The following is a 26,158-nucleotide window of genomic DNA, read 5'->3' as shown; positions in this document are numbered from 1 at the left end:
GGCTTGGTGGTGATGAGCTCCTTTAGTCATTTTTTTTTTTTTTTTTTTTTTTGGTCTAGGAAGCTCTTTATTTGACCATCTATTTTAGATTATAGCCTTGCTGGATATAGTAATCTTGGTCTCAGATCCTTGCTTTCCATTACCTTAAGTACTTCATGCCATTCCCTTCTGGCCTGTAGAGTTTCTGATGATAAATCAGGTTTCAGCCTTGTGGGAACTCCTTTTTAGGTAACAGTGTTCTTTTCTCTTACTGCCTTTAAGATTCTCTCTTTGTCTTTAACTTTTGGCTTTTTAATTATGATGTGTCTGGGCGTGGGTCTGTTTGGGTTCTTCTTGTATGGGATTCTCTGTGCCTCCTGAACTTGTGTGACTTTTTCCTTTACCAGGTTAGGGAAGTTTTCTACCATTATTTCTTCAAACACCTTCTCTATTCCTTTCTCTCTTTCTGCCTCTTCTGGCACACCTACTATTCTAATATTGTTATGTTTCACATTGTCTCACACTCCCTTAAGATATCCTCCTGTTTTTTAATTGTGTTTTTTTTTTCTTTTTGGTTCTTTAATTGAGTGATATTTTCAAGTCTGTCTTCTAATTCACTATTCGATCCTCAGCTTCCCCTAATCTGCTGTGTATTCCTTCCAATGTTTTCTTTATTTGTGATATGTCATTCTTTATCCTAGACTGTTCTTTTTTCATAGTTACTATATCTTTTTTCATACTGTTGAGCATTTTAAACATCATTACTCTGAACTCTGTTTCAGATCAATTTCTTATCTCTGCTTCATTTATCTCTTCTTCTGAAGAATTCACTAGTTCTTTCATTTGGGGGTTGTTTCTTTGTTTCCTCATTTTGGTTGTCTGTTTGGGTTTGTGACTATGTTTTAGGTAGATCCTCTATACCTCTCAATCTCTAGTGCAGGACAGTGTTAAAGGCTGTTTCTGACTAATTGGATCAGGCAAAGACTCAAAGCTTCCAGAGATCTTGATGCCGTCTTATATTTCTACTAGCCCAGTGTGCGATTTGAAATCACACAGCGCCACCCACTCCCTCTCCGGCCCTTGAAACAGCCACAGCCACTGCTGATCAGGTCCTCCCCCAGTGCAGGCGCTTGGAGGCCCCTGATGCCCCTGCCCCTGACACTGCACGCATAACCTCCTCCTGTCCGGTCAACCTGTTACGGTGTCCCAGTTAATTAGCATATTTCATATATATATATACACACACACATACATATATATATATTAAGAATGTATTACTTATAATCAGAAAAAAATCAATTTCAATTTTTTTAAACAAAGACAGTTCCTATATAACAAAATATTTTCCAGCTCCCCAGTCTTTGTGAACCTGCTTAATCCTGTCTAACACTTCTAATTGTTTCTCCAGTTGTTCCTCCATGCCCTGTCCATGACTAGCAGTACTCTATAAGGAAACAATCTGATATGGAAGCAATAGGTGAAGTAGATTCAAGTTCTTTTGTGCCAAGAGATGGCAATAACTCATAAATCTCTTTCACCTCTTCCTGCCTTGAATGTTTCAATCATCTTTGAAATCAACATAAACTCCCAGATCATCCACTAAACCAAAGGAGCCTAAAAATTTTTTTAAAAGGAGCTTAGGGAGGGCTAGTTAGTATGCTTTAAAGAAACATACTAACTAGCCCTCCCTAAGCTCCTTTAAAAAGTGAAAAAATTTGAGTGGAGAAAATTTAAAGGACCTATTTCCCATACTATACTAAATGTATAAATGTGGTTTCCAAATATATTCCTTTAGGCTAGGGGCAACCAGGGCTATACATTCAAATGATGTGGGGCTAAACATTCCATGCTGGGACCCACCCCAAGATTCTGGATTGGACCAGGACTTTCAAAAATCTCCCCCAGGTGATTTGATGTGCAGCCAGAGTTGAGAACCACTGTTAAAATCAAATCCATTGCAACAAAAACAATGTGATAGCCCTTGGATATTTGTCATAAGAAGTTTATGATGGCTTGAGCTTTTGGTAAGGATAGTCATCTCCTGAGAATTATATCTCCAGGGCTGTGATGGGCTTGCATGAATCTATCCCAGGGACCTTGGGGTCTGTGTTTAGTAGGAGGCCCACTGGTATTTAATCTAAGCCAGTAAATGGGACAGAGAAAATGGATGACTCCCCTCCAGAACAGAGCCTCAAATGGAAACTCTCTTTGCTCAACAAAACTCAAAGACGAAAAGTAAAAGTTGCAAGTTGCATGTGCCCCAGAGGTAAACAACACCTAAGAAAGGAGGTCAGAGAAGGCCTGAGAAAAGAGTCAACATATGGTATCGAGTGAAGGTTAGAGAGTGTCAGGAGTGAGGAAAGGGAAAGAAGAGGAGCAACAGCCCCTCTTCCCCAGTATCATCAGACACCCAGCAGCTCCAGTTTCTTCCTTCCTCTCTAATCCTCAATTCTCTGTCTCTGTTCAGTCAGAATCGCCCAGTGGGAAAGGCAATCTACCCGTTGTCACCTCAACACTGCCTGCACTTTTGGAAAAGTAAGTGTCTATTTTTTTCCCTCTGAACTCTGGGGATCTCTGAGGAAAATCTCAACTCACCTTTTCTCCCATCCTCACTCCCTAAATGCAATAGAAAATAAATTAGGTTTTAGGAGAAATAAGTAGCACTCTGAGACAAAGATTTCAGACCTAGTTTGCAAAATTCCTAGACCAGGGAGATGCTATGGTATTGGTCAAGAGTACCATGATCTAAGGAGAGCCCATTAGAGATGGAAGTCTTCTCTGTTAGTTGGGACTCTTTGGGCTACAGATACAAGAAAACCCCAACTCAAAGAGGCTTAATTAAGTCCAGAGGAGGGGCTTCCCCAAATGTGGTACATCAGGGCTCCAGCTTAGTCTCTCTACAATTTCCTAGCCTCTGCCCACTTTATATATTGACCTCATTAGCAGGCTTATGGCAAATGGCTGCTAATTCAGGTATTCTATCCAGACACGACATTATCTATAAGAAAAAAGACCACTTTCCCCCATGGTTCTTTCTTAGGAATGAATCAAAAGCCTTTCTTTTCAGTCTTCCTTATCTTGTTAACAGATTTGGTCCTTTTGTAAACCAATCACAGGCTTTGGGAATGGGATTGTCATTGTAGTATTAAACTATCCCCTAGAGATAGGAAGAGAGGCCCAGCTTTCCATAAAGCAAAATGGCTTCATAAGAAAGAATAAATTCTCAAACAAAATCATGTTGCTGTTAGGAAGTAGGAAGGAGATGAATATCGGATAGGCAAACAACAGCGTCTGATATGCCTAACTTTTCTAGGCATTTTTACAATTTTTAGATCTTTGCATCCTCAGTCAAAGCAAGGCAGGCTGTTTTCTATACACTCAGAGGAATTTGTAACTTGCCTTTCTAATTCTTTCATTTGCTTGCTGGAAAACATCTGGACCACAGCTGCCACCTCTCAGGAATTTTCCCTTGTCTTTCTTTCCTCACTTGGTAGAACATACACCTATATTCTTCCTTCTTCCTTGCCTTGAGATAACTTTAATCCTTTATTATTCATTGCTGTTAGAATAGTTTTGCCTGACCAGATAAAAATGTCCATGTTGGGCCCCTTTGCAGTACAAACAAGTTCCCAAGATCCTCACCCCCAGACTTAGCAATGTTTTCATCCCCTCTCAGTACATCAACAACAAACCTATCCCTCCATGACTCATCCCACATTAGTCTTGAAGTTCTTCCAGCATTTCCTCTTTTTGCCATCTAACCCCGCATAAACTTAAAGTTTCTTGATGTTCTATAGGGTATTTTTGTTTATTTGTTTCCCTGTTTTCCTGATCACTATAAGGAAATTATACAGGGATGACAAACTAACAACCATGTGGACGTAACCAATTTTACAGAATCTAACCAAGTCCCTAGAGTCATAGTGTCTAGCCCCGTGGTCGGCAAACTGTGGCTCGCGAGCCACATGCGGCTCTTTGGTCCCTTGAGTGTGTCTCTTCCTAAGCCTTAGGAGTACCCTAATTAAGTTAATAACAATATACCTACCTATATAGTTTAAGTTTAAAAAATTTGTCTCTCAAAAGAAATTTCAATCGTTGTACTGTTGATATTTAGCTCTGTTGACTAATGAGTTTGCCAACCACTGGTCTAGCCCATGGTCTCTGAGTCTCTCCAGAAATAGTCACTTATGCCCTGAATGAGAAGCACACTAAAATTCTCCCTCCAATCCTGCCTTTGGATGCACCAACCCCTTTTCCAGGAAGGTCCCCAACATGGCCCTGTTTCCAACTCTTGGCTCACAGAGCTAAACAGAGCAGAAGATTTATGTCCCCACTCTCCTCAAAGAACTGACAATGATGGGGCAGGGCCTGGACCCTGCAGAACTAATGTGCAGGCCAGCTGAGAACGTCTATCTAAGGCAGTGAGGATCATCAAGAACCTGAGGTAAACCTGGTAGGAAAAAGTGAGGTGCAAAATTGGGGACAACAGGCAGCAGCCCCAAATTAGAAGTGGCAATGAATAAGCATCAGTGGTGACAAATATGTCTGTAACTCATTCTTTTTTTAAACATATTTTTATTGATATCAGAGAGAAAAGGAGAGGGAGAAAGAGATAAAAACATCAATGATGAGAGACAATCATTGACCAGCTGCCTCCTGCATGCCCCACACTGGGGATCGAGCCTGCAACCTGGGCATGTACCCGAACTGGGAATCGAACTGTGACCTTCTGGTTCATAGGTCGATTCTCAACCACTGAGCGATGCTGGCTGGGTAGGTGCTCACTCTTATGGAACACCCAGAGAGATCACCATGATATATTACCTCTACTGTGGCTGACTCAACTGTTGGGAATACACCCAGCCAATAAATATGGCTGTAAAAAGGGGAGGGAATATTCAAAGAAGGAGGGATTCAGGACTAACAGCAGCTTCCCCCATGGATTTCTAAAAGGTGCTAAATGATTTCCATCTGAATTCATGAAACTGGAAACATTTAACAGATTGCTCAGAGACTTAACAGTGAGACCGTCTGTGAGTGAAAATAAATTCATGTCTTCTAACACAAATACAGTCAACTCTAGCTACCTTCTCCATATTGTTAAAGATTGTTATATTCAGCTTGATGTTAAAAAGATGTAACATTTCTCTAAGCATACAGTGACTAAACAAGAAGGGAAATGGCTAAGCAGGTGAAAGATGATGAGAAGATAAAATTATCTGCAGCTACTTTTTAGCAAATACCTACGCTGACTGCATGCCCAATGTGATTTGAGAAAATTTTGAGCCTTGTTCTTGTAGGTCACTTCCTAGTAAACTGCTCTTCATTTTTAACAAGGGGCTACGAACCTGTAGACTTAGAGAAAAATAAGAAAGTGACACATGCAGTAGTCCCCCTGATCCATGCAGGATACATGCCAAGAACCCTATATATACTGCTCTCTCTCTCTCTCTCTCTCTCTCTCTCTCTCTCTCTCACACACACACACACACACACACACACACACTAAAGTTTAATTTATAAATTTGCTTCTGTAAGAGATTAACAACAACTAAAAATAAAATAGGACAATTATACTATAATAAAAGTTATGTGACTGTGGTCTCTCTCTCATATTTTATTGTATGTACTCACCTTTTCACTTAAAGGAAGCACTTTACAGCTTCTCTTTGGCATATTTAAATTGCCAGCATCACTACTCTTGCATTTTGGGCCCATTATTAAGTAAAATAAAGGTCACTTGAATACATGAAAGTTGATCTACTAAGTGATTACTAAGTATAGGCCATAGCGTATACAGCATGGATACACTGACAAAGGGATGATTCAAGTCCAGTGCAGAATGGAACAGGACAATGTGAGATGTCATCATTCTACTCTGAACAGTATGCAATTTAAAACTTATGAATTGTTTATTTCTGGAATATTTTATATAATATTTTCAGACTGTGGTGAACTATGGGTAACTAAAACCACAGAAAGTGAAACTTGGGATAATAGGGGAATAGTATATATTTTTTAATTAAAAATTTTTGAATTTGCAGATTACATTCAATATTATTTTGAATTAGTTTCAGATGTACAGCATAGGGGACTATTATATTTAAAGTTACATGAAGATTAAACCAGAACAAAACTCAAGAACAGTTTCACAAGTAGGAGAACTATTTATTATTTTTCATTCTTTCATTTCTTTGACAATTAATGACCAAGGGTCAGGTACCTAGAATGCACTCAGGGAGCTCAAAGTCTAATGGGAAAGATGGGTGGGAAACAGGCCAGTATAATATAATGTGATGGGTGATAGCATAACGAAGTACAGGTTGCTAAGGGAACAACACACACAACAATCAGCACCTTAACCCAGATTTTGTATTGTGGGAGGGAGGGCTTCCAAAAATGTTTCCTCTAGAAATTTACTTTTAAAGTGAAGCCTGAAAGTTATACAGTTAACTAAGTGACCTAGAGGTTAACAGGATTCCAGATATAATGTGAGAAGGTATGAAGTCAAGGAATAATAATGATGATGATAATTACTCTGGCAGTTTCAAAAGTGTAGAAAAATTGCCACTGTCTCACTTTATGCAAAGTGCTGTTTCCAATTGCTTTACATTAATGATATAATTTAATCTTTATAATAGTCCCATAAGATAGGTATAAAATATCCCTATTTTATAGGTGAGGAAACTGAAAATCAGAGAAATCACTTGCCTGAGGTTACACAGCTGATAGCAGAATTCATGCTCTTAACCTGTTAATAGGTTCTCCAACTAGAAGAATAGAAAGAAGTCCAGTATGACTAGAGAGAGGAGATGGATTTAAGAGCTGTTTTTGAAAGAGCTCTTGTGGAATGACCTGCTGATTGGCCAGGTGTTGAGTGGAAGGCAGAGAGTGGTGGGAGTGAGGGTACACATGGAGCCATTCACTGGGATCAAATAAGCCACACATATGGCTAATGTACAGGACTGGTTTATAAAATGGACCATTATACTGATAAATCACTGGACAATTTTAACTACAATCTCTAAAATAACAATTTTTCTACATTTTTGAAATAGCCAGGGTAAATTGCTTAAAGGTTTCATATGACATCACATATGTACTGCAAGCAGCTCCCCTTTGCAGATAGTATTCTGGAGTGAATTAGCCCTCAATCAACTAGTAGTGGGCCCCAGGAATCTGGGACTGAGTAATAGGGAGTAAGGAAGCTTTTGTAGCTCAGGTCCCCTGGGTTGGTCTTGTCTGAGGGAGCTGTGGCAGTAGGAGTGGCTTAGAGACATTGTGAGCCCAAGAAGGTAAGATGTGTCCATTGGTAAGTGTTGTAGTCACTTTCAAATATTATTTACCACGTGGAAAAAATAGACTTTAATATACCTGCTGGTCAAACACATTTTGACTAAATAATCCTCATGTCACTGAGAGCTGAGCATCATGAAAAACACTGTTGACTTGGTGGACATGATAGAACAATAAGCCTCATTGTCATGAATCATCCCCGCCCACCCCCCCAATCCCCCCCCCCAAAAAAAAGCATACAAAATTTCGGCTGGGAATAGATGCCACAATCTGTGAGCATTTAGCTGAGAAATCCCTAGGGTGGGCACAAGCTGTGTGGGCTCAGCTCCAAGTTTACAGGCATGAATAAAGATTCCTTCAGCTCAACCCAAACACTGGGTTTCAGGAAATAGCCATTTACAGCGAGGACCTGCCCATTTTATAAGATCAATAGGCAGGGACTGGATGAGCCACAGTCAAGTCAACGTAACTCAGCAAACACTTAAAGGCACTTATTGCCAAGCACCATTCCAACTCAAACAGTCTTTTCCCTACAGTCACAGTCTAATGGAGAGATGCGCAAGTAGATAAAACATAAAATCACCCCATCTCCAAGTTATGCTGTAACAGAGATGTAATGAGGGCACAGAGGGAGGGAGAGATCAACTTTAACTACAGGTTGTGGGAGAAGGGAAACACTGCAAAGATGCCACAGAGGAGAAGGTATTTGAGCTGAGTCTTAAAGATACACAAGGAGAAACTTCCAGGTTGTTGGAGAAGATATTTCAGGAACTGTAAGCTCAGTCTTGAGGTCAGGATATAACTGCAAACGTTTCACATAGTGTGTGTTCCCCCTACTTCCCATCCTCCCCAGTATTAAATCAAGATTTTCTGCCGAAACCGGTTTGGCTCAGTGGATAGAGCGTCGGCCTGCGGACTGAAGGGTCCCGGGTTCGATTCCGGTCAAGGGCATGTACCTGGGTTGCGGGCACATCCCCATTGGGGGATGTGCAGGAGGCGGCTGATCGATGTTTCTCTCTCATCGATGTTTCTGACTCTCTATTTCTCTCCCTTCCTCTCTGTAAAAAATCAATAAAATATATTTAAAAAAAAAAAAAAAAAAAAAAAGATTTTCTTAGCCTATCTCTCATTCTAAACAAGCAACTTTTAAAGGAAGGGCCAAATCATAAGCCATGGCTCAGCCTATGAGCAGGCAGGGCCTCACTTAGCCCATTTCCTGGAACCCCTCACACTGCTCAGAGCCCCAGGAAAAGACCTCTGTTTGAACAGAGGGCTCATGGAGCTGTGGAAAGTGTACTTTGACATGAAGCTAGAAGACCAAGGAGAGAGTCCCAGCCAGGCCCGCCAACCACCAGTAATGTGAACGTCGGCAAGTCACTTAGTCAATTTGAACTTGGTTTCTCATCTTTCATATGGGAAAATCCCCCATATGGGTTGCATATAGAGCAGTCAAGAGAATGGGCAAATGTTAGCCTGCATAGGATCAAATTTGAGCTCTATCAAATACTGTTTGACCTTGGGCTGAGTTTTGGTTTTCTTGCCTGTCAAACTGAGAATAATAGTATCACTTATCTTATTGGGTCACTGTCTTAAGTGAGACCTTATCACATAGCCTGACACGTAGGACAAATGTTAGCTCTTCATATCAGGAGGGTCAAGTGAGAGAACATATGTGAAAGCATGTTAAGAACTAAAGCCCCATAGGTGAGTTGAGTTGAACAGGGTGATCAAGTCAACCTGGGAGGTCTGGACCCTGGACAGAAGATCCACATGTTAAAAAGTTGTTGAAATGGGCTTCCTGGCTCTACTAGGGGAAAGTTTTAGTTTCTGCAGAGCACTCACCTGAGGGCAATGAAAGTTTTGTTTACTATCACTTGGTCAACAAAACTTGAAAGTCCTTGAGTGTTTTATGGCACAATATACACACCCTTGAGAAATTTATTAAAACAATATTATGTTAATACTTTAAAGTCACATTTAGGGTTCCTCTGACTCTGGAGTATCAGAGAAATCTATGTCAAGTTCTCTCTTGAAGATATAATCCCCTGATAATTTATCAGCTTGGATTTTATTTTTAGATCAGGTTTGAAAGAACATCAGATTGCTACCAAACTCTACCAATAAATTCCGTGTATAACTAAGAATAAATAGTATCATTTGTTGAGTACCATATTGCAGGAAATTTACTTATATTTCTTCATTAATTCTTACGCTACCATCTTCAGGTATAGAGTATTATCCTCATTTGACAGTTGAGGGATCTGAAGGTCAGGATAGTTAAGTAATCTGCACATGTTGGAGCTGGGGTTTGAACCCATGTTTGCCTCAGGAGGGTTCTTCTTCCTATACTATATTGACCTCCTTCAGACATGTTTATCATTAACCTCTAAGGTTGAAAGCTGTAGATAAAAGAAATTAGAAGTCTGATACCAATACTTTATTTCTAATATAGCATTTATTTAATAAAATAATTACTTTCCCTGCCTTTGGCTGTAACTATGTTTTTTCTGCTCTTGTTCCAATTGTTTGGACAAATAGGAAACTGCACATTAGGCAAAGATCACATGGAAGGGAGTAGATAATGTAATGTGCAAAAGGAGATATGTTATGAATAGATGATATTTTTAGAGTTTTATTTTTCTTGTTCACAATGGGTTTTGGTTCCCAACCTGAGGAAATGTAAAGTTTACAAGGTCTGAGGAAAACTAAGAGATGAGGAGAATATATAAGCCTCACTTATAAAGCCTGTCTGAGGGGTTGGAGAGGGTGCAGCTGTGACTTTCAGACTCTTGGCTGAAAAGCTCTGCTCACTCTTCTGCCTTATTTGAGGGTTCCTCCTTGACATGACTCCTGTTGGGATTCTGGTGACCTAGGAGGGCTGCAGAATCTATACTGTAGTGAAGGCATGGCCATCAGGATACTTCCTTATACCTTGTGATCCCATACCTCAAATAGGCTCCCAGCACTGCCCAGCCATCCTACTATAATTTTCTAACATGTCTGTCTCCCCGCCCCCCCCCCAACACACACACACACACACACACACACACACACACACACACACGACTCTTTTATGCCTTCTCCTCTCTCCTCAAGCCTTCCTAGGCCTCTCTACCTCACTCTCAGTAGATGACCTTGTCTTTCACCTTATAGAGAAAATGTAAGCTATTAGATAGTAGCCCTCTCATCTTCCTTCACCAAATACCCAACCTACCATCCTCTCTGTTATAACCAAGGAGAAGTTTCTCAATCTTTTAAAGAGCTGTCTCTGCTTCCCTTTTCATATCATTTGTTCCTTTGGTTATCCTCTTTCTCTCATCCCCTCTACTGGATCGTTTCTATCCACATTCAAATGTGCTTTCATCTTTTTTTATTTTTATTTTTTATTTTATTTTATTTTTTTTATTGCTTAAAGTATTACAAAGGGTATTACATATTGTGTCCATTTTTCCCCCCGCCCTAGACAGTCCCCTAGCCTCTCCTATCCCCCAGTGTCTTATGTCCATTGGTTATGCTTATATGCATGCATACAAGTCCTTTGGTTGATCTCTTACCCCCCTACCTCTTGCCCCCCAACCCTCCCCGGTCTTCCCGCTGCAGTTTGACAATCTGTTTGCTTTCATATTTTAACCCACTTCTTTAGCTATGCATTCCCCCTAAACACTCCTCTATTCCTTTTCCTAGTCCAATTGTTGTGTCTATGTCTTCCCCTTTCTCACCTCCCGTTCTTTACTAAGCCCATTTTAATCTGTCTTTGGCTTCTGCCATTTCATCAAAACTCCTCTTGACCTTCATATTGTCAGATTTAAGAATCACTTTGTACTTATCTGACTCGGACTCTCAAAAGTGTGTGTATGACACACAACTCTCCCTTCTTAACATCCTCGCCTCTCTGCACTCCCAGGACTTCATACTCTCCTGGCTTTTTCTCCTAGTTCTCTAACTGCTACTTTTCAATCTCCTCTGTCACTACTTTTCCACTTGAGCTAAGGACAGAGATGTCTATGGCTTGGTCCTGGGTCTTCATCTTTCCTCATATTATTTCCCTAGGCTTTAAATATCATCTATATGATATGATGATGATACCAAATGAATTTCTTCAGCCTTACCCATCCCCTCGTTTTAACTATCATCTATACGATGATAATACCAATATAATTTATTTAGTCTTTGGTATATCCAAATACTACTTGATATCTCCACTTAGATGCCCCTTGTCCAAAAGTTACTAGTAACTCCAGCCTTACTGCCTCCTTTCAGTTCCTCAAGCATCTCTGCGTCTTTTGTGTCTTATGGTCTTCATACATCCTGCATCCTCTATCTAGACTGATATTCCCTCTGTTATAGATACAACTAACAACTTCTCACCTTTTAAATCTGTGCTTCATTACACCAGCTCAGGCCTTTTCTGACCACTCTGTCTAAGCAGATTCTCTCATTACTTTCTGTCACTGTACACAGTTTGTTTCTATCATAAAAGTTATCACAACTTGCAATGAATTATATATTTTTCTTTCCTTTTTTTGGATTTTTTTTCTTCTAAGCTCATTTATTTTATGATGTGTCCTTAGCATATTACAAGATGCCTGTGACTCAATCAGTACTCAATAGATATTAATATGAATGAAACAAAAGATGGACATAGGAATGGAATGCCATTGAACATTTTGGTCTGCCTCCATCTTTCTTACCTGGTGCTGTCTGTCCCAATAGCTGTCTGTCCACCCACAGCATCTCCTGGAATAAGAATAAAGATGGGGAAAAAAAGAAAGAACAAAGGTAGATTTGGGAGCATGAGGAAAAGGGGAACTGAAGCAGTATTAGATGTTTGGGGATCCAGGGAAGATTCATGAACTAGGGCCTTTATAAATCTTGTCTCAAGGTAGAAGGATTGAAATTAACTCAATGCAATGGGTTTCCTCACTTCTGATCAGCAATCAGGCCAAAGACGTGGTTTGGTTTTCAGATGCCCAATCTGTCCCTGAAAGGACGCCCTGTGCTTCCTTCTTCTCACTAGTGGAAAAACAAATGGGGACCCAGATTGTGAAGCTTCTGCTCCCACACCAACCCCGAGCTGCTTGGAGATGAGCCAGGAGACCAAGGCCAAGATGGAGGAAGAAGCGTACAATAAGAGGTGAGTTATACTTCAACCCCTCTGAGGTCACTTGGCAGATCTCAGAAGAATCTTTCCCACAGGCCTTCCTATCTCTTAGAGCAGTGGTTCTCAACCTTCCTAATGCCACGACCCTTTAATATAGTTCCTCATGTTGTGGTGATCCCCAACCATAAAATTATTTTCGTTGCTACTTCAAAACTGTAATTTTGCTACTGTTATGAATCGTAATGTAAATATTTGATATGCAGGATGTATTTAGGTGACCCCTGTGAAAGAGTCGTTCGACCGCCAAAGGGGTCGTGACCCACAGGTTGAGAACCGCTGTCTTAGAGGATTGAGGGAAGCAACCAGTAGCCCCAGGCCCTCCTTGCCTCAGTAAGGAACTACATAGAAAATAGCAGTACTGTTCCACAGGAAGGACAGGAGGAAGCAGGGAGAGAAGGTGTGGTCAGACAATAACAAGACTGCCCTTTTTTTAGGCAAAATGCCACCAGAACATCACTGCCCAGAATGATCTCAAAATCAAGGGATCTGGGTGGGTTCTTCTTGATGGTGCCCGAGGCTTCCTGAGCACCCAGAACAGTCATGCTGCTGCCAAAAAAGCCCAGGAGCAGCGGCAACTCCACTTGCTACAGTTTTCTCAGCCTTTCCTTCTTCCTGTCAACTGGAGTATCCTCAACTTCCAACTGTCCACTTCTCTAATTGAGCTTCAATAGCAACTCTGGGTTGTCAGTCACAGATGGGACAGAGTACTGACTTGGCCAGACAGAAAATTACCTCTGACCAGGCATCACATCTTGAACTTCTTTTCCTGTGACTCCCAGGGAGACACAGCTTCCCACTGGTGTGAAATCTGTGGGCACCTGTGTGGCAGCCATGCACACTACCCTGAGGTTGCTCCAGCCAAGTGTGCTGGCCTTAAACACTCAGCTGTAGGACAGACAGAAAGTGTATATTCCGTGTAATACTGATCCTGGGGAAGGAAATCAGAAGGGTTTCTGTAGGAAAGCCTGTCTTTTAACCCACAGCTGTCCTCTGTACTCAGAATGCGTGAGGGTAAATGATCCCATTGGCTTTGTAAACATTTATTGAGTACCTCTCTAAGACAAGCTGTGTGCCTGCCACTTTGGTAAAACTTCCCAGCAAGCCTGTGTGACAGGTGTCACCCTCACTAGATCAAGTCGTATGCCTGGTACTTCCTTAGAACATTCCCACACCCTGTGAGATGAATGACACCCTCTCCATTTTACAGGTGAGGAGCTGACTCACCAAGGTTACATCGAAAACAGTTGTAATATTAGCCCCACTGAATGTTTGGTAGAACAAGAACCCGGTCACATTTTTCCCTGTCAGTTTTGTCACACTTTCATAAACAGGAAGGATGACTGAAGATTGAGGGGAAATTGTACTGACATGAGCCATGGGATTCAGTGGAGCTTCCCAGCTTTTTCCTGTTTGTGGAACCGCAGGAAGTGCGTAATTATTGGGGATGGTCAATCCCTCTCCTCTTGGACCTCAGGAAAGGATGCTCTGTGCCTGGCCTTCCCAGACTCGATTGTTCCTTTTTTGCCTTCTAGATACCAGGAAGATCTAAAGAAGACCAAAGAGTTTAAAGGCCTAAAGGAGGAGGAAGAAGAACAGAAGACTGAGGGTCCTGAGGAACCTGAAGAGGCAGAAGACAGTGAGGAAGAGGGAAAGGACCAGAGAAGCAGGTTGGAGCCCTTGACACTGCCAAAATGGGTCATGATTCATTAATTGCACAACATCTCTGGAAATGCCAGTCCAGGGCATCAGTGGGCCTAGGGTCCAAATGAGCAGCCAACAGACACCAAGAGGACACTCATGTTGGGAGAGGAGGCAGAGGAAATTCCAAAGAGTCAAATTAGTTAACAAGGGGATATTTGCAAGAGCTGAGAGATCATAGGTGGTAGTAGTGGTGATGGTAGTGGTGGTGGAGAGCTATAATCAGGAGCCGAGAAACTAATTGTGAGGGACTGACTGGAGTCCTTCCTAGCCCAGCCATGGTTAGCTCCTTTTCCAGCTACTAGTATCCCCATGAATGGACCATGGTCAAGGGAGCTGGCCTAAAGCCCCAGAGGGGGTTTCTTGCAAGAACAGAGACAGAGAGAATAGATGGGTGCAAGGGACAAACTCAGCTTGGTGACAAAGGTGAGTTTCCAATAGGACCCTTCCATACTGATCAAACAAGCTTGGTCATCTGGACATTGGTTTCACTTTGGATTGGGTATTTTAGACATACTGTATATTTCAAGTGTATTTTTCTCTAAGTCTGGAAAATATATATAAGTGTAGATAAAGATAGTATAGATCCTGCATCTTGTCCTATCTACGTCCTGGATTTTAATGATAGCCCCACTTTCACATATTCTACCCTCCTGTCTCTATTAGTACATTCAAACCAGAAGTCTTGATTTATGATGTTTGAAAAGTAGTTACAGAAAAGTTGGAACACTTCACCAAAATCTTTTTTAGACCCCCAGGCTATCCTAGGTTTGAGAATGGTTCCAGCCAAAATGATTAATTATCCAATTAGTTGCTATACTTGGGATAGGATATGTGTCTATGCTTCATTGCTGACAGACTCTGGAAATCACACACATGTAACAAATAAGGTAATAAAATGAAAATTAGACATGAGATAGATATACTTCAAAGCACAGAGGGACAATAGAGCACAGTTAGTGAAGATTCAACCAGAGTGAAATGTCTCTGCCTACATGAATTCACCCCCATGTTCAAGGGAAGAGTTATCTAGAAGAACTGGAGAAAACGCTTCATCAGTGAAAACAACCTGTACTAGGATGCACCACCTCTCTTACTGAAAGAACCCCCAAGTTTCAACAGTGAAAGCATAGTCCCTTCTCCAAGCAGCTGGATCCTGATCTCCTATGTCTTTTCTCTCTTGGGGTCGTCTGCTCTTATTTTGCAGACCACCCCAATGCCTTCCTCCCCTTAATGCAGTCAAGCCCAGGCCTGGACAACAGCTCTTCCTTTGACTCCCTTCAATCCAGCTAACACAGGCTGGAACTTCTAACATTTCCAAACACCAAGAAAGAACAAATGAGAACTAAACAGAGAGTACATGGAATATAAACAGTCTGGTTTACAAGGCACAGGGCTGGAATCCTTATCTAGCTAATTTGATCTCAGAAGATTGGTGGCTCCCTCCCATTTCATGAAACCCCAGAGAAAATAAGGCTGTGCCTGGATCGCTCTCTGTACAGCTCCTGGTCAGCTGCCTAAAGAAATGGCCACTCTATGCATCCATCATCTGAGAGCGTCCTCTTGGTCCTGCCTATCCCGAGGCCTTGTCCTCTCTTCCACCTTGGCTCCCTTTCAGACTTACATTTGGTCTCAAGTACATGTGTATACCACAGGTGATGGATACCAGACATCAGCACAGCCCTCAGAAGGGTCCTTATCCTTCAGCACAGGGATGTAGCTTCGCCTTTTCAGGCCCAGCATGATGACAGACGCTGCTATCATATAAACTGCACACTCAAAGTTAGTTTCCCTTCCTCAACTGTGACCCAAGCCAGACTAGCCCTGAGAGCTGTTGTCTTCAATGCCAAGCAGTGCATTCATTTCTGAGTCCCTTACACACAGCTGTCTGTACGCACCTGCATTCAAATGTGATTCCCCATGAAATTTTGCCATCTCACCAACAAGCAAGGTCTGAAGTCATTAAAAGTCCATGTCCTACTTAGTGACTTTCAAAACAAAAAGCACTGGGGTAACCCCAGTAGTTGATCCCTTATATAAGAAATTCAACAACAAACACTAAAGTCTTTTTGTCTGAATGTCTACTATATTTAATAATTATAATAATGTAATCTGTTATAAATATTATTTTCTGGAGGATCAGCTTAAATGAACTTTAGTGAATCAATCCAATATCTTACCCATATTAAAACAGAGAACACAGTCTTCTGACATTTACATTGAACAAGTAAGTAAGACTCACAAGGTGCAACAGAAAACTTTTACCTTTTCTCCCACTGCCTGTTCAAACCTGCTCTATGGTTTTAAGTACATTCCTTTACTTTCCCAATAACTCTCTGAAGACATAAGTCCTCTGGTCAAGTTTAAATCCCAAGAAAAACCTCCTTTCAGCAATTAAAATGGGCAGTTCCCTGAAATAGTGAAAAGTGTCTCCCCTCCCCCAGTGCTGGTCTGCCTCAGGAAGGAAGTCTGCAGTGGGGATGCGGAGCAAGGCTTCTCTCTCAGTCTCCTGCCCCCCACCCCCGCTTTGCTGTTGCAGCGCCTGGCCTCTCCAGGATTAATGCTGAGAACGGGAATGTAGATTAAGGAGTGGGAAAGGCAATACTTGACTGGTATTATTGTGACTGGGCTTGAGGCTTTGGCAGGCATTTAAAGCTGACTTTCTGACTTTGTTTAGTATGGCGTTTTATGGGACCTTCAGAGAAAACCACTCCTCCCACCCCAGCATCACACACATTCAAACCATTGCTTAGGCTCTCTCAGTTGCAGGTCCCTTTGTGAGGCTGAATGCATCTCTTCCAGCTGGTTACTTAAAATCAGTCTCTTCGTCCTTGAACATCTGGAAGTATACCTTCCTTGTTCAGCTTCTAGGTAGCATTTCCAGACAGAAACCATGACATCCCATGCCAGCTCTCCTTCACCCGACTACATCCAGGTGAGGTGAAACATCTACCTTTGGCCCACCATTGGTGGGAAGGTAGTTTTCCCCATCATGTCCCCCCTACTCTGATGCCACAAAAGCACTTCAGCAAGATCCCTGCTCTTTAAATTTCTCAGGTGCGAGTCACACACAACTGTCTCCCCCTTATTGCAGTATATCGAACTCTCCAAGCAACATCCCCGAAGCCCCTCCCTAGGCCCAGGTGAGGGGAAGCATCTTCACCCCTCCCTATGGAGGAATGGGTAGAACTCAATACAACCAAAAATTGATTTCCAAAGGAATTCTATTTCTAATATAATTCTATTTCTAACCTCTTTTATAGGCTGAAAATGGGTGACCAGCCGAGGGTCACAAAACCAGATCTTGACCTTCTCCTCTGCTATCCCACATAAGGGTGGGGCTAGAGTGGCATTTTCCCAGTTTGCTTTGGGCATGGAAATATAGCTGAAAAGAAAGGCTGCATTTTAGCATACAATTATGTTTAAATAGAAATGAAATAATTTAAATGGAGCTGAAAGAAAAGAAGCTTCCACTTCTAAGCTCTCCCTTCCCAAGAGTTTAGAAATAGTTGATGATTTTCACCTCAGCTGATGTGATCACTATTTTGCTTTGCTTAATTGTCCCTGAAACAATCATCAGAGGGTTCCCACATGGAAAAGAAACTAATCTGTGCCTTAGTGCAGAATCTGAGGCAGGCCCTCTTGAGTATCTGGCCCGTTTCTAAAGAGGGTATTTGTGAGTCATTTTATCCATTGTTATGGTGTCTTTTTCCTACTAACTCTGAAGTAGAGCTCTCTACTTCTCAGCAAATAGTCTGCATATTTTAGTGTTTATGTGAGCCATAAGATCTTCAGAAAGCCCCCTGTCACTTTTCTCACTTCCTCCCTCTGGTAATCCTCAATATTCTCATTTTTGAAAAAAAAAATATATATATATCTCAAAAATAGATGTGTCCAGGGCTTCTCCACAGAGATCTAAGAATAGACTCTTCAAAGTGGGCCATCTGACAGAATATCTTTTCACTAGGCCATAAAGAGTGGAAAAGTTGAAAGGCGGTTGGAAAGAGGGGAGTGAAGCAGGAAAAAAATGGAGGACAGAGATGAAAAGCAAGGAGGGAAGAGAGAAAAAAGTGAGTGGAAAGGGGAGAGAAGAGTATGAAGAGAAAGAGGAGAAGGGAAAGGTTAGGGAATAAAAATTAACAGGGTTGAGAAAACATCTTGAATAAACCATCTAGAGGTTGCTGGAGCTACTAGTCCTCTGGTTGCCCTAGGATGGTTTAAAGTGAACTCTTGAGGTTGATCTGGTTCTTTGTCGTTTATCGTTGACATCAAGTCTTTTATGAGTTTAGCATAATCCTCCCACTCTGAACATAGTCAGATGTGGAAATGAGGACAACAAACTATGTGTCTGAACATGGAGGCAGACAAAGATTAGAACGTGGAACTGATCACTAACACCGTTAAGTGCAGAAAAGATGCTGGTCCTGTCTGAATGCGTGGGAGTGTGGTCAGCCAACCTTATATGTTGGGGCTTGGGAGAGTTCAGATATCTATGACCACCTCGTGAACAGATGAGAGCATGGGTAAGTGAGTGAAGGATCAAACAAGCAAAAGGAGTATTGTATCTCAGTAGCTCCCAACATCAAGGCTATGGACTGGTGGCATCAAAATCACTTGAAGGAAAATTTAAACTATGGATACCAAGACCATACCTTTGGAAACTCTTTCGTATTCAGTAGGCCTGGGTATTTTGAATAAGTGCTGCCAAGAGACTCTATACACTGCTGAGTTTGAGAACCAGTGCTCTAGATAGCATAGAAAGTGTCCAGACAGAGAAGTATGGGTCTGGGCATCATATTTGTGTTCAACATACTAAACCCTCCACCTATTTTTTCATTTGACAGCAAACTTGAAGAATTGGTTCATTTCTTACAAGTCCTGTATCCCAAACTGTGTCAGCACTGGCAAGTCATCTGGATGATGGCCACAGCGATGCTGGTCTTGACTGTGGTCTTGGGGCTGTACAATTCCTATAACTCTTGTGTGGAACAGCCCGATGGGCCCCTTGGAAGATCCACTTGCTCAGCAGCCCAGAGGGACTCCTGGTGGAGCTCAGGACTTCAGAATGAGCAGCCTACGGAGCAGTAGGAAACCTGACATCCAGCCAGTACCCTGCTCCTACACACAGCCCATCACCCTTTCCCCAAGTTATAGTGCTGTCAGGCCCGGGTGTGAGCACGCTGCCACGGTCCATCAGAGAATGAGCAGGGGTTCTTTCACAATCAGCTCCTCTGTGGGAGCTCTTCATACATAGTAACTGATGTTCTCAGAGGATCAACAAAACTTTCCTGGGAAAGCAGCCAGTAGATGAAGAAGTCACCTTCACCAAGGAACTCTAATAGAAGGGAAGGTCGCCTGCCTTGGCTCACTGCAGGGGACAGTGAAAAGCTCACTCTTCCATTTATTTCCTCTTTGCAATAGGGAACAGGAAGAATTGTGCCTAAAGGCCAACTCCAACCCCAAGGAACAGGCCTGGAATTAGGAGTCACCACGTCAATATCTTCCCATTTCCTATCTCATTCTCACTCTCTTTCTGCCCCTTTGAAACAGAGTTTCTCTTTACAGAAATAGGAAAGGTTTCTCAGAAAAATATTTAGACTGAGTTTAGCTCTGTGCTTGAAATGCAATGGGAAGATGTGAATTAATATATATGCATCTGTACATACAAACAACACACACATACACGCAGCACACATGTGCATGAAGCCAACAAGCCTCCAAATGTGTGCTATGGGTGCTCTGGATAAAGCCAGCCCACAGATATTCACTAGGTTTGGGGCAGTCACCAGGCACCCGTTCAATGAGCTCTCTATGTGGATTTAAGATGTTTGAAAAACACTGCAAACTCATGGCTTTAATAGTGAACTTGCTGGTCTCCATTTCAAGTACAATTCCAAACTGTACAGCACAGTCTACTCCCTATTTGTTCTCTCCCCATTGGGAGAAGTTAATTCGACTCTCAGGTGAATAAGGAGACCCGGTGTGCTTTCAGCGTCCATGTGCCCACATATAAGTGTGCAACTACATCTAGTGCTTCAGTTCAAATGGAATTCTCAACTCAAACATGTGTTTCGGAGCATCCCCAATTGTTTAGTAGAACACTGATAGAGCACACCCCACCTTCAATTTGACCTCTCGCTCTACCTTCACAGTCTTCATTCATCCCTCATCAGTTTTGGGGGGTATTGGTTTCTGTGTGGGTTTTGTTGTGGTTGTTTTGCTTTTGTTTTGTTGTTGAAGTTGTTTGTTTTTGTTGTTAATAGTCATAATATAAAACTTACTATGAAACAAACACAGTTCTAGGTACCAGGTAGGTATTAATTCATTTAGTCCTCAAGGAAAACAAACAAAAACTATGAGGTGGGTACTAGTCTTCTCATTTTCAGCTAAGGAAACTGAAGCACAAAAAATACAAGTAGCTCTCAGAGGACACCTAGTTAGTAAATCATGGGGCTAGAACTCAAAGCCAGGCAGGCTGGCCCAGAGGCTGTGCTCTCTTAACCACTGCACTAAATGGCCTCTTCCAGTGGTCTCCTAATTGGACACCTTACAGTCCAGACCCTTCAGCACCTCCAAACCATTTCTGGTGCCTAGACTAACCTGTTTTCTCTCACAGTTCTGTTCCTCCACGCACTAGTTTTTCTTCTGCAATTTTTTCCCCTAGTCATTCTTCAAGACCAAGTGCAAAAATCATCCCCTCCATATAGGCTTTAATTACCTCCTCCAACTCCCCACTATACCCCACACAATAGGGCACACCCTTCTCTGTGCTTTCTGGCACTTTTAAAACATCTTCCTTACTGATCATTATGACAGTGTATAACAATAACTTATTTCTGTGTCTTTCTCCCCCAGCAATTTTTCCTCAAAGACAAGAACCATGTCTTACCCATTTTCTGGGTAAGGGCTTAGCATGGTGGCTAATGCTGGGGAGGTTGTCATTAAATGTTGATCAAAAGAACAAGGGAGCCTTTCAAGGTGGTGGAGAGCAGCTTGAGGACAGCTAACATTTTGCATACTTACCAATACCAGCACCAGCATCACCACTATTTCTATAAGAACAATAACATCTTTATTAGCCTCAGCTTATTCTAATATTTTTCAATCTGCTCTGAGAGAGAACAGAAATGAGGCCCGGCTAGCAACATCATTCCCAAGCTCAAGAACCAGGCTTAATGCAACCACTCCTTTCAGGAGACCCACCTAAATTAGGCCCCACTTTAGAACAGCATGTTGATTTAAGGGGGATGTCCTTTACAGTGGCTAGCAAATCACCATGAGAGAAACCCAAGCCAGGATGGACCACGGATGTGCCATTAGGTAAAGAGGTGCAGATCAAGGCAGACAGACTTTGGGGGCATGGATGGATGGTTTACCTTCCCTTTCCAGGGAGGCTGGACTACTGAAGGGGCTCTGGGTCCTGAGAGCCCAAAGGCAGGATGCAAATAGAGCTCCTGAGAGAGTGGCTGTGAGATGAGGCTTTTGGCTGGCAATGTCCAGTCTCAGCCACTCTTAAAGGACCAGGCTCAGAGGATCATTGTCCACTTGGCCACAAGGCTGTGACCTTTGTTTCCAGCTGAGACAAAGGCCAGGAGAGGGGGTTGCAGTGAGTTCCTGAACCTCCAGCTGCTCCACAGAAAGACCTGCAAGAGTCCTCCCAGACAAGGTCCTCACCCAAACTACTCTGAGAGTAAAGGGGGTTGAGAAAAAGAAGGGGTATAGGAGTAATCACATTTCCATGAGTATTCCTGAAAAAAGTACTTATCGGTATTTCTTTTCTGAAAAGCAAAGATTGACCTGAAGCGATGGAACTGTTGTCAAAGCAGCCGTGAAACGGAGAGAAACAGGCCCTGTATTTCCTAAAGTGATATTGATCTGAAATAAAAAGTTCCCCTCAAAATGCCTCTGAAGTCTGACATTCCTACTTAGCCCTAGGACTCTGGTGCCTAGGCTCAGTTGCAGAGCGATGTGTTGTTTTGTGCTGTTGTTGACATCACCTCCTGAAAGGAACTTCACTTTCTGGGTACTACAAAGCCAGTATGTGTTGCTCTTCAGCCTGCAGAGTAAACAGAGAGGGAGAGGCTGGATTTGTGTAGCACTGGCTGTCAGTTCCAAATGTTGTTAAATCTCACACAGGTGTGCTGGAATTGAACTGTAGCATGTCACGTGCCTGAGTTTGAAAATAAAAGCACATTTCCAAACCTCTGACAATAGCTAAATGCCTCCTCATTTTGTGGAGCCAAGCCAACAATATTTCCCCATTGGCTATTAGCGTCTCCCAGAAGCAAGCCAGAAGTCCCCAGTCACAGAAGCTGGATCAATTCCTCTCCTCTTCCCTATGCCTGATACTAGTTCTCCAGTACCTTCTCTGCCCATGGTTTTTGTAATTAATACATTTTTCTGTGATTGAGACTGGTGAGTGTTTACCAACCTAATTTCCATAGGTAGACTACATCTTTCAGTCGTTCTTGCAGCTAGGTGCAGGGAAATGTAGACCTTCAGATCTAGTTTCCTAGAAACACAACTATCTTACCCAATACTTTACACTCTCCTTATTCCCCTCTGTTCCTATCAAATTCAGAGGATTCAGCTGAGGCCCAAGAAGGTTGCGGAACCACTAGGTGGAAGCTGAGTTTTTGAATGGGCACTCACAGCATTCAACTGTGACGTTTGCAAGAAACAAAATGTTAGTGTATTAAACCACAGAAATTCAGAAATATTTGTTATAGCAGTTAGTCTACCCTGACTAATGCATACATTTGAACCAGTAATGGGGTGCTTCATTAACAAATTTTCAAAATATGAAGCACTGGCTTAGCACTCAAGTGGCAGGAAATAAGAAAATAATATCAGGGACTGGAAATAGTGTGACCCATGCTGTGAATAAAACAAAAATATTTGGTCAAGTCTTACCCATCATAATTTAGAGCAGCGGTTCTCAACCTGTGGGTCACGACCCTTTTGGGAGTCGAAAGACCCTTTCACAGGGGTCGCCTAAGACCATCCTGCATATCAGATATTTACATTACGATTCATAACAATAGCAAAATTACAGTTATGAAGTAGCAACGAAAATAATTTTATGATTGGGTCACAACATGAGGAACTGTATTTAAAGGTCCAGAAGGTTGAGAACCACTGATTTAGAGTAAACTCAAGGACAGCCTATGTATAGGAGAAGTAGTAGGAAAGAATCAGAGTGTTAGAGTGAATTTTATTGGCTGTCTTTGGCAAGATACTGCAAGAAAAAAATCACTCAGCAAAAAATTGGCTATTTGGATGGAGAAAGGAGAAAAATAGAGTTTTCTGACTGAAGGGCTAGAAAATGTGACTGCTTCTAAATCCCAAAAAGTAAAGCTAAAAAGAGCTGTGAGTAAAAAAGAACCCATAAAATTTCTCAGTTGAACCCAAATCAACGTAGTCGTACCGCAAAGACCAGATTAAGGATATTCCATTCATGCTTTTAAATGAACTAGCCACCATTAAATTAGAGAGAAAGAGATAGAGATAGAGATAGAGATAGAGAGAGAGAGAGAGAGAGAGAGAGAGAGAGAGAGACAGAGAGATGGGGGGCAAGGGGCTGAAAAAACAAAGAAATATATCTTGAGAATTGTTACTGGGAAAGGATTTGGGGTATAATTATTGACACATGGGATCAAATGGAAGCAAACAGATCAGAAATCTAAGTTTGTGAGGAAACTGTATTTACAAAGAAACATAAGCCAGAACTAAAAACTCCTTTTATTGTTCAAGTTGGAAAATAATTTTGGGAATCCTAAGCTTATACCAGCAGAAAGCCAGTAGTAAAAGCAAGGCATAACTCTCTAATTCCCACTAAAGTGGACCAAAAAAGATGGTACAAAATGAAGGGCCACAGAGAACAGTGGACATGGGACATGGCAGTTTCTCCCAGAAAGCAGAATCAGGATCTAATCCAAGGTAGGCAACTGTGGTAGGCAGAAATTCTAAAATTCTTCCACCAACTTGAATAAGCATTGAAATGGATTCTTTCCCAGGGCCTCCAGGTGAGAGCCCAGCCCAGCTGGCACCTTGATTTTAATCTTGTGGGACCCAGAACAGAGGACCCAGCCGAGCCTACTGGGACTTCTGATCTACAGAATGGTGAGATAATAAATGGGTGTTGGTTTAAGTCATTAAGTCTGCAGTAATTTGTCACGCAGCAAAAGAAAGCTGATCTAGTGGCTTTTATAATGTCTCTTATTCCAGAACCCCTACGGCCAGGTGACTGCTGTGTCTCCCATTCCTCTCCTTTGCACATGGCAGTGTTTACTGAGGTTATCAAGATCCTGCTTCACCCCAGATTACATTTGGGGGGCAGCATACAACTTTTTTAGTTCATATGTTACCAGACCGCAGAGTATCACAGCTGGACCTGACAGGGATGGCTGAACATAACTCAGAGATCATGGACTTTGAGCTGGAAGGGGCCTGGAATTGTCTCCTTTGAGAATAGAGTGACTTTATTCTGTGTGTGATAAGAATAGTGAAACCTATACAGGGTGATCAAAAGGGAAAACTATGGCAAAAACTGCTATGGGTTCACCAATTCACTTTTCCTTTTGCTCCTGGGCACAAAGTTAAATTGCATTCCAGACTCCTTTGCAGTGAGATGGGAACATGTGACCAAGTTCTGTCCAATGGGATATGGTTGGAAGTGAGATAGCCACTTCCCAGGCCTGACCCCTATCGTAATCTCCAGCATCCTCCTCCACATGCCCTTCCATTGGTTGCTGGTTCAATGTCAATCTTGAGGAGGAGGGAACTGAAGTATTAAGTGATGGTAGAGCTACACAGTCTCTGAATAACTGTGTGTGGCCAAATCCCTCCCACACATATACACCAACACTACCATCTCGACAACTGTCACTACCACCACCACCGCTGCCACCACTATTGTCAGCCATTGGATTGCAACATGAGAGAAGTAACTTTTATTTTATTAAGGTATTGATATTCGGGGTTGTTTGTTATAACAGACTACACTGACTAATACATTTATTTGCCTATTTATATATGTTAGAAACCAACTAGTCCCTGTAATAGCACTATCATATAATTATATTTCTATGTTAATTTTAAATTCATATAATTAAACTCCCTTATTCAGCAGATGATAAACCTGAGGCCTATGGAAGTTAAGTGGCTTGCTCAAAGTCACACAGATAATTGGTGTTGGAACTTAAACTAATATTTAGATATTACCCTCAGCCCAGGAATATGGGTTGTACTCTATTACCATCTTTCTTGCCACATTTCAAAATGTCTACTCTATTTAAATTTTATATGCATATATCAGATTAAATATCACTTTAACTCATGTTTTTTGTGATTCCTTTTCCCCCTTCCTATCTTCCTTCCTTCTTTCTTTTTTAATACTTAGCAAATGCTCTTTTACAGGCATGATGCTAGGCTTTAAGGATAGTGATGAAGGGGATATGATTCCTGCTTCCTGTCTACCTGGTTCTATGGTGATAGTCACATATGTTTCTGAGGTACCCATAGCCCGAGGCTTATGCTCACCTAAGTAATGATGTCTAAAGATATTATGATATTTAGATATTGGATATATTTAAGGGCTATCTCCCAGTATCTTAGAAGTTCCCCGTGTTTGTGCAGAGCAGATTCTCCTTTTGCTATTGGTATTTTCTGTACAAATATCTAACTTATGGATACCATTCATAGAGAAAAGAACTAGTTGTCCATTCACTATTCCTATAAATGACATTCATTTTGAAGAAAACTCATAAACCTTTGCTCAAGGCATTACTCTCAAGCCAGAATTCCATAATTACAATGGGGACCAACCACTGAAAATCCAGGCAAAACAGAGTATAGTCTGCTCATATACAGTACAGATAAACCTCACCTTCATCAAATGAGAAAGGGGAAGTCTAAATTGAATGTTGGTCTATCAGAGAAGTTATTTGGTCTATAAGAGAAGTTATTAAAGAAAGAGTTATTATTAAAGGACCCTTGTAGTAATTCCTATTATCAAGTCAAAAC

At 41.8% G+C, this 26,158-nt stretch overlaps 1 protein-coding gene and 1 long non-coding RNA gene across 9 annotated transcripts in view; one reads left to right on the top strand and one right to left on the bottom strand.

The window, feature by feature from the left end:
• IRAG1 (inositol 1,4,5-triphosphate receptor associated 1) overlaps positions 1-22,335 on the top strand; it is a 111,641-nt gene extending 89,306 nt beyond the window's left edge. For 6 of the 7 annotated variants that reach the window (XM_059708881.1, XM_059708880.1, XM_059708882.1 and 3 more), the window contains 4 exons: positions 2,447-2,514; positions 12,293-12,409; positions 13,969-14,103; positions 18,979-22,335. In XM_059708881.1, coding sequence (XP_059564864.1) covers positions 2,447-2,514; positions 12,293-12,409; positions 13,969-14,103; positions 18,979-19,222 — 564 coding nt within the window. In that variant the 3' untranslated portion in view covers positions 19,223-22,335. Of the gene's footprint in view, positions 1-2,446; positions 2,515-12,241; positions 12,410-13,968; positions 14,104-18,978 lie in introns of those variants that run through there. The other variant, XM_059708883.1, reaches the window with a different exon arrangement.
• LOC132240965 (uncharacterized) overlaps positions 1-26,158 on the bottom strand; it is a 121,876-nt gene that overhangs the window by 63,202 nt on the left and 32,516 nt on the right. The window lies entirely within an intron of this gene.

Source organism: Myotis daubentonii, chromosome 9 (genome assembly GCF_963259705.1).
Source record: "Myotis daubentonii chromosome 9, mMyoDau2.1, whole genome shotgun sequence".
NCBI lineage: Eukaryota > Metazoa > Chordata > Mammalia > Chiroptera > Vespertilionidae > Myotis > Myotis daubentonii.
The sequence above is the reverse complement of the archived record's forward strand: the minus strand, read 5'-3'. Positions and strand labels throughout refer to the sequence as shown.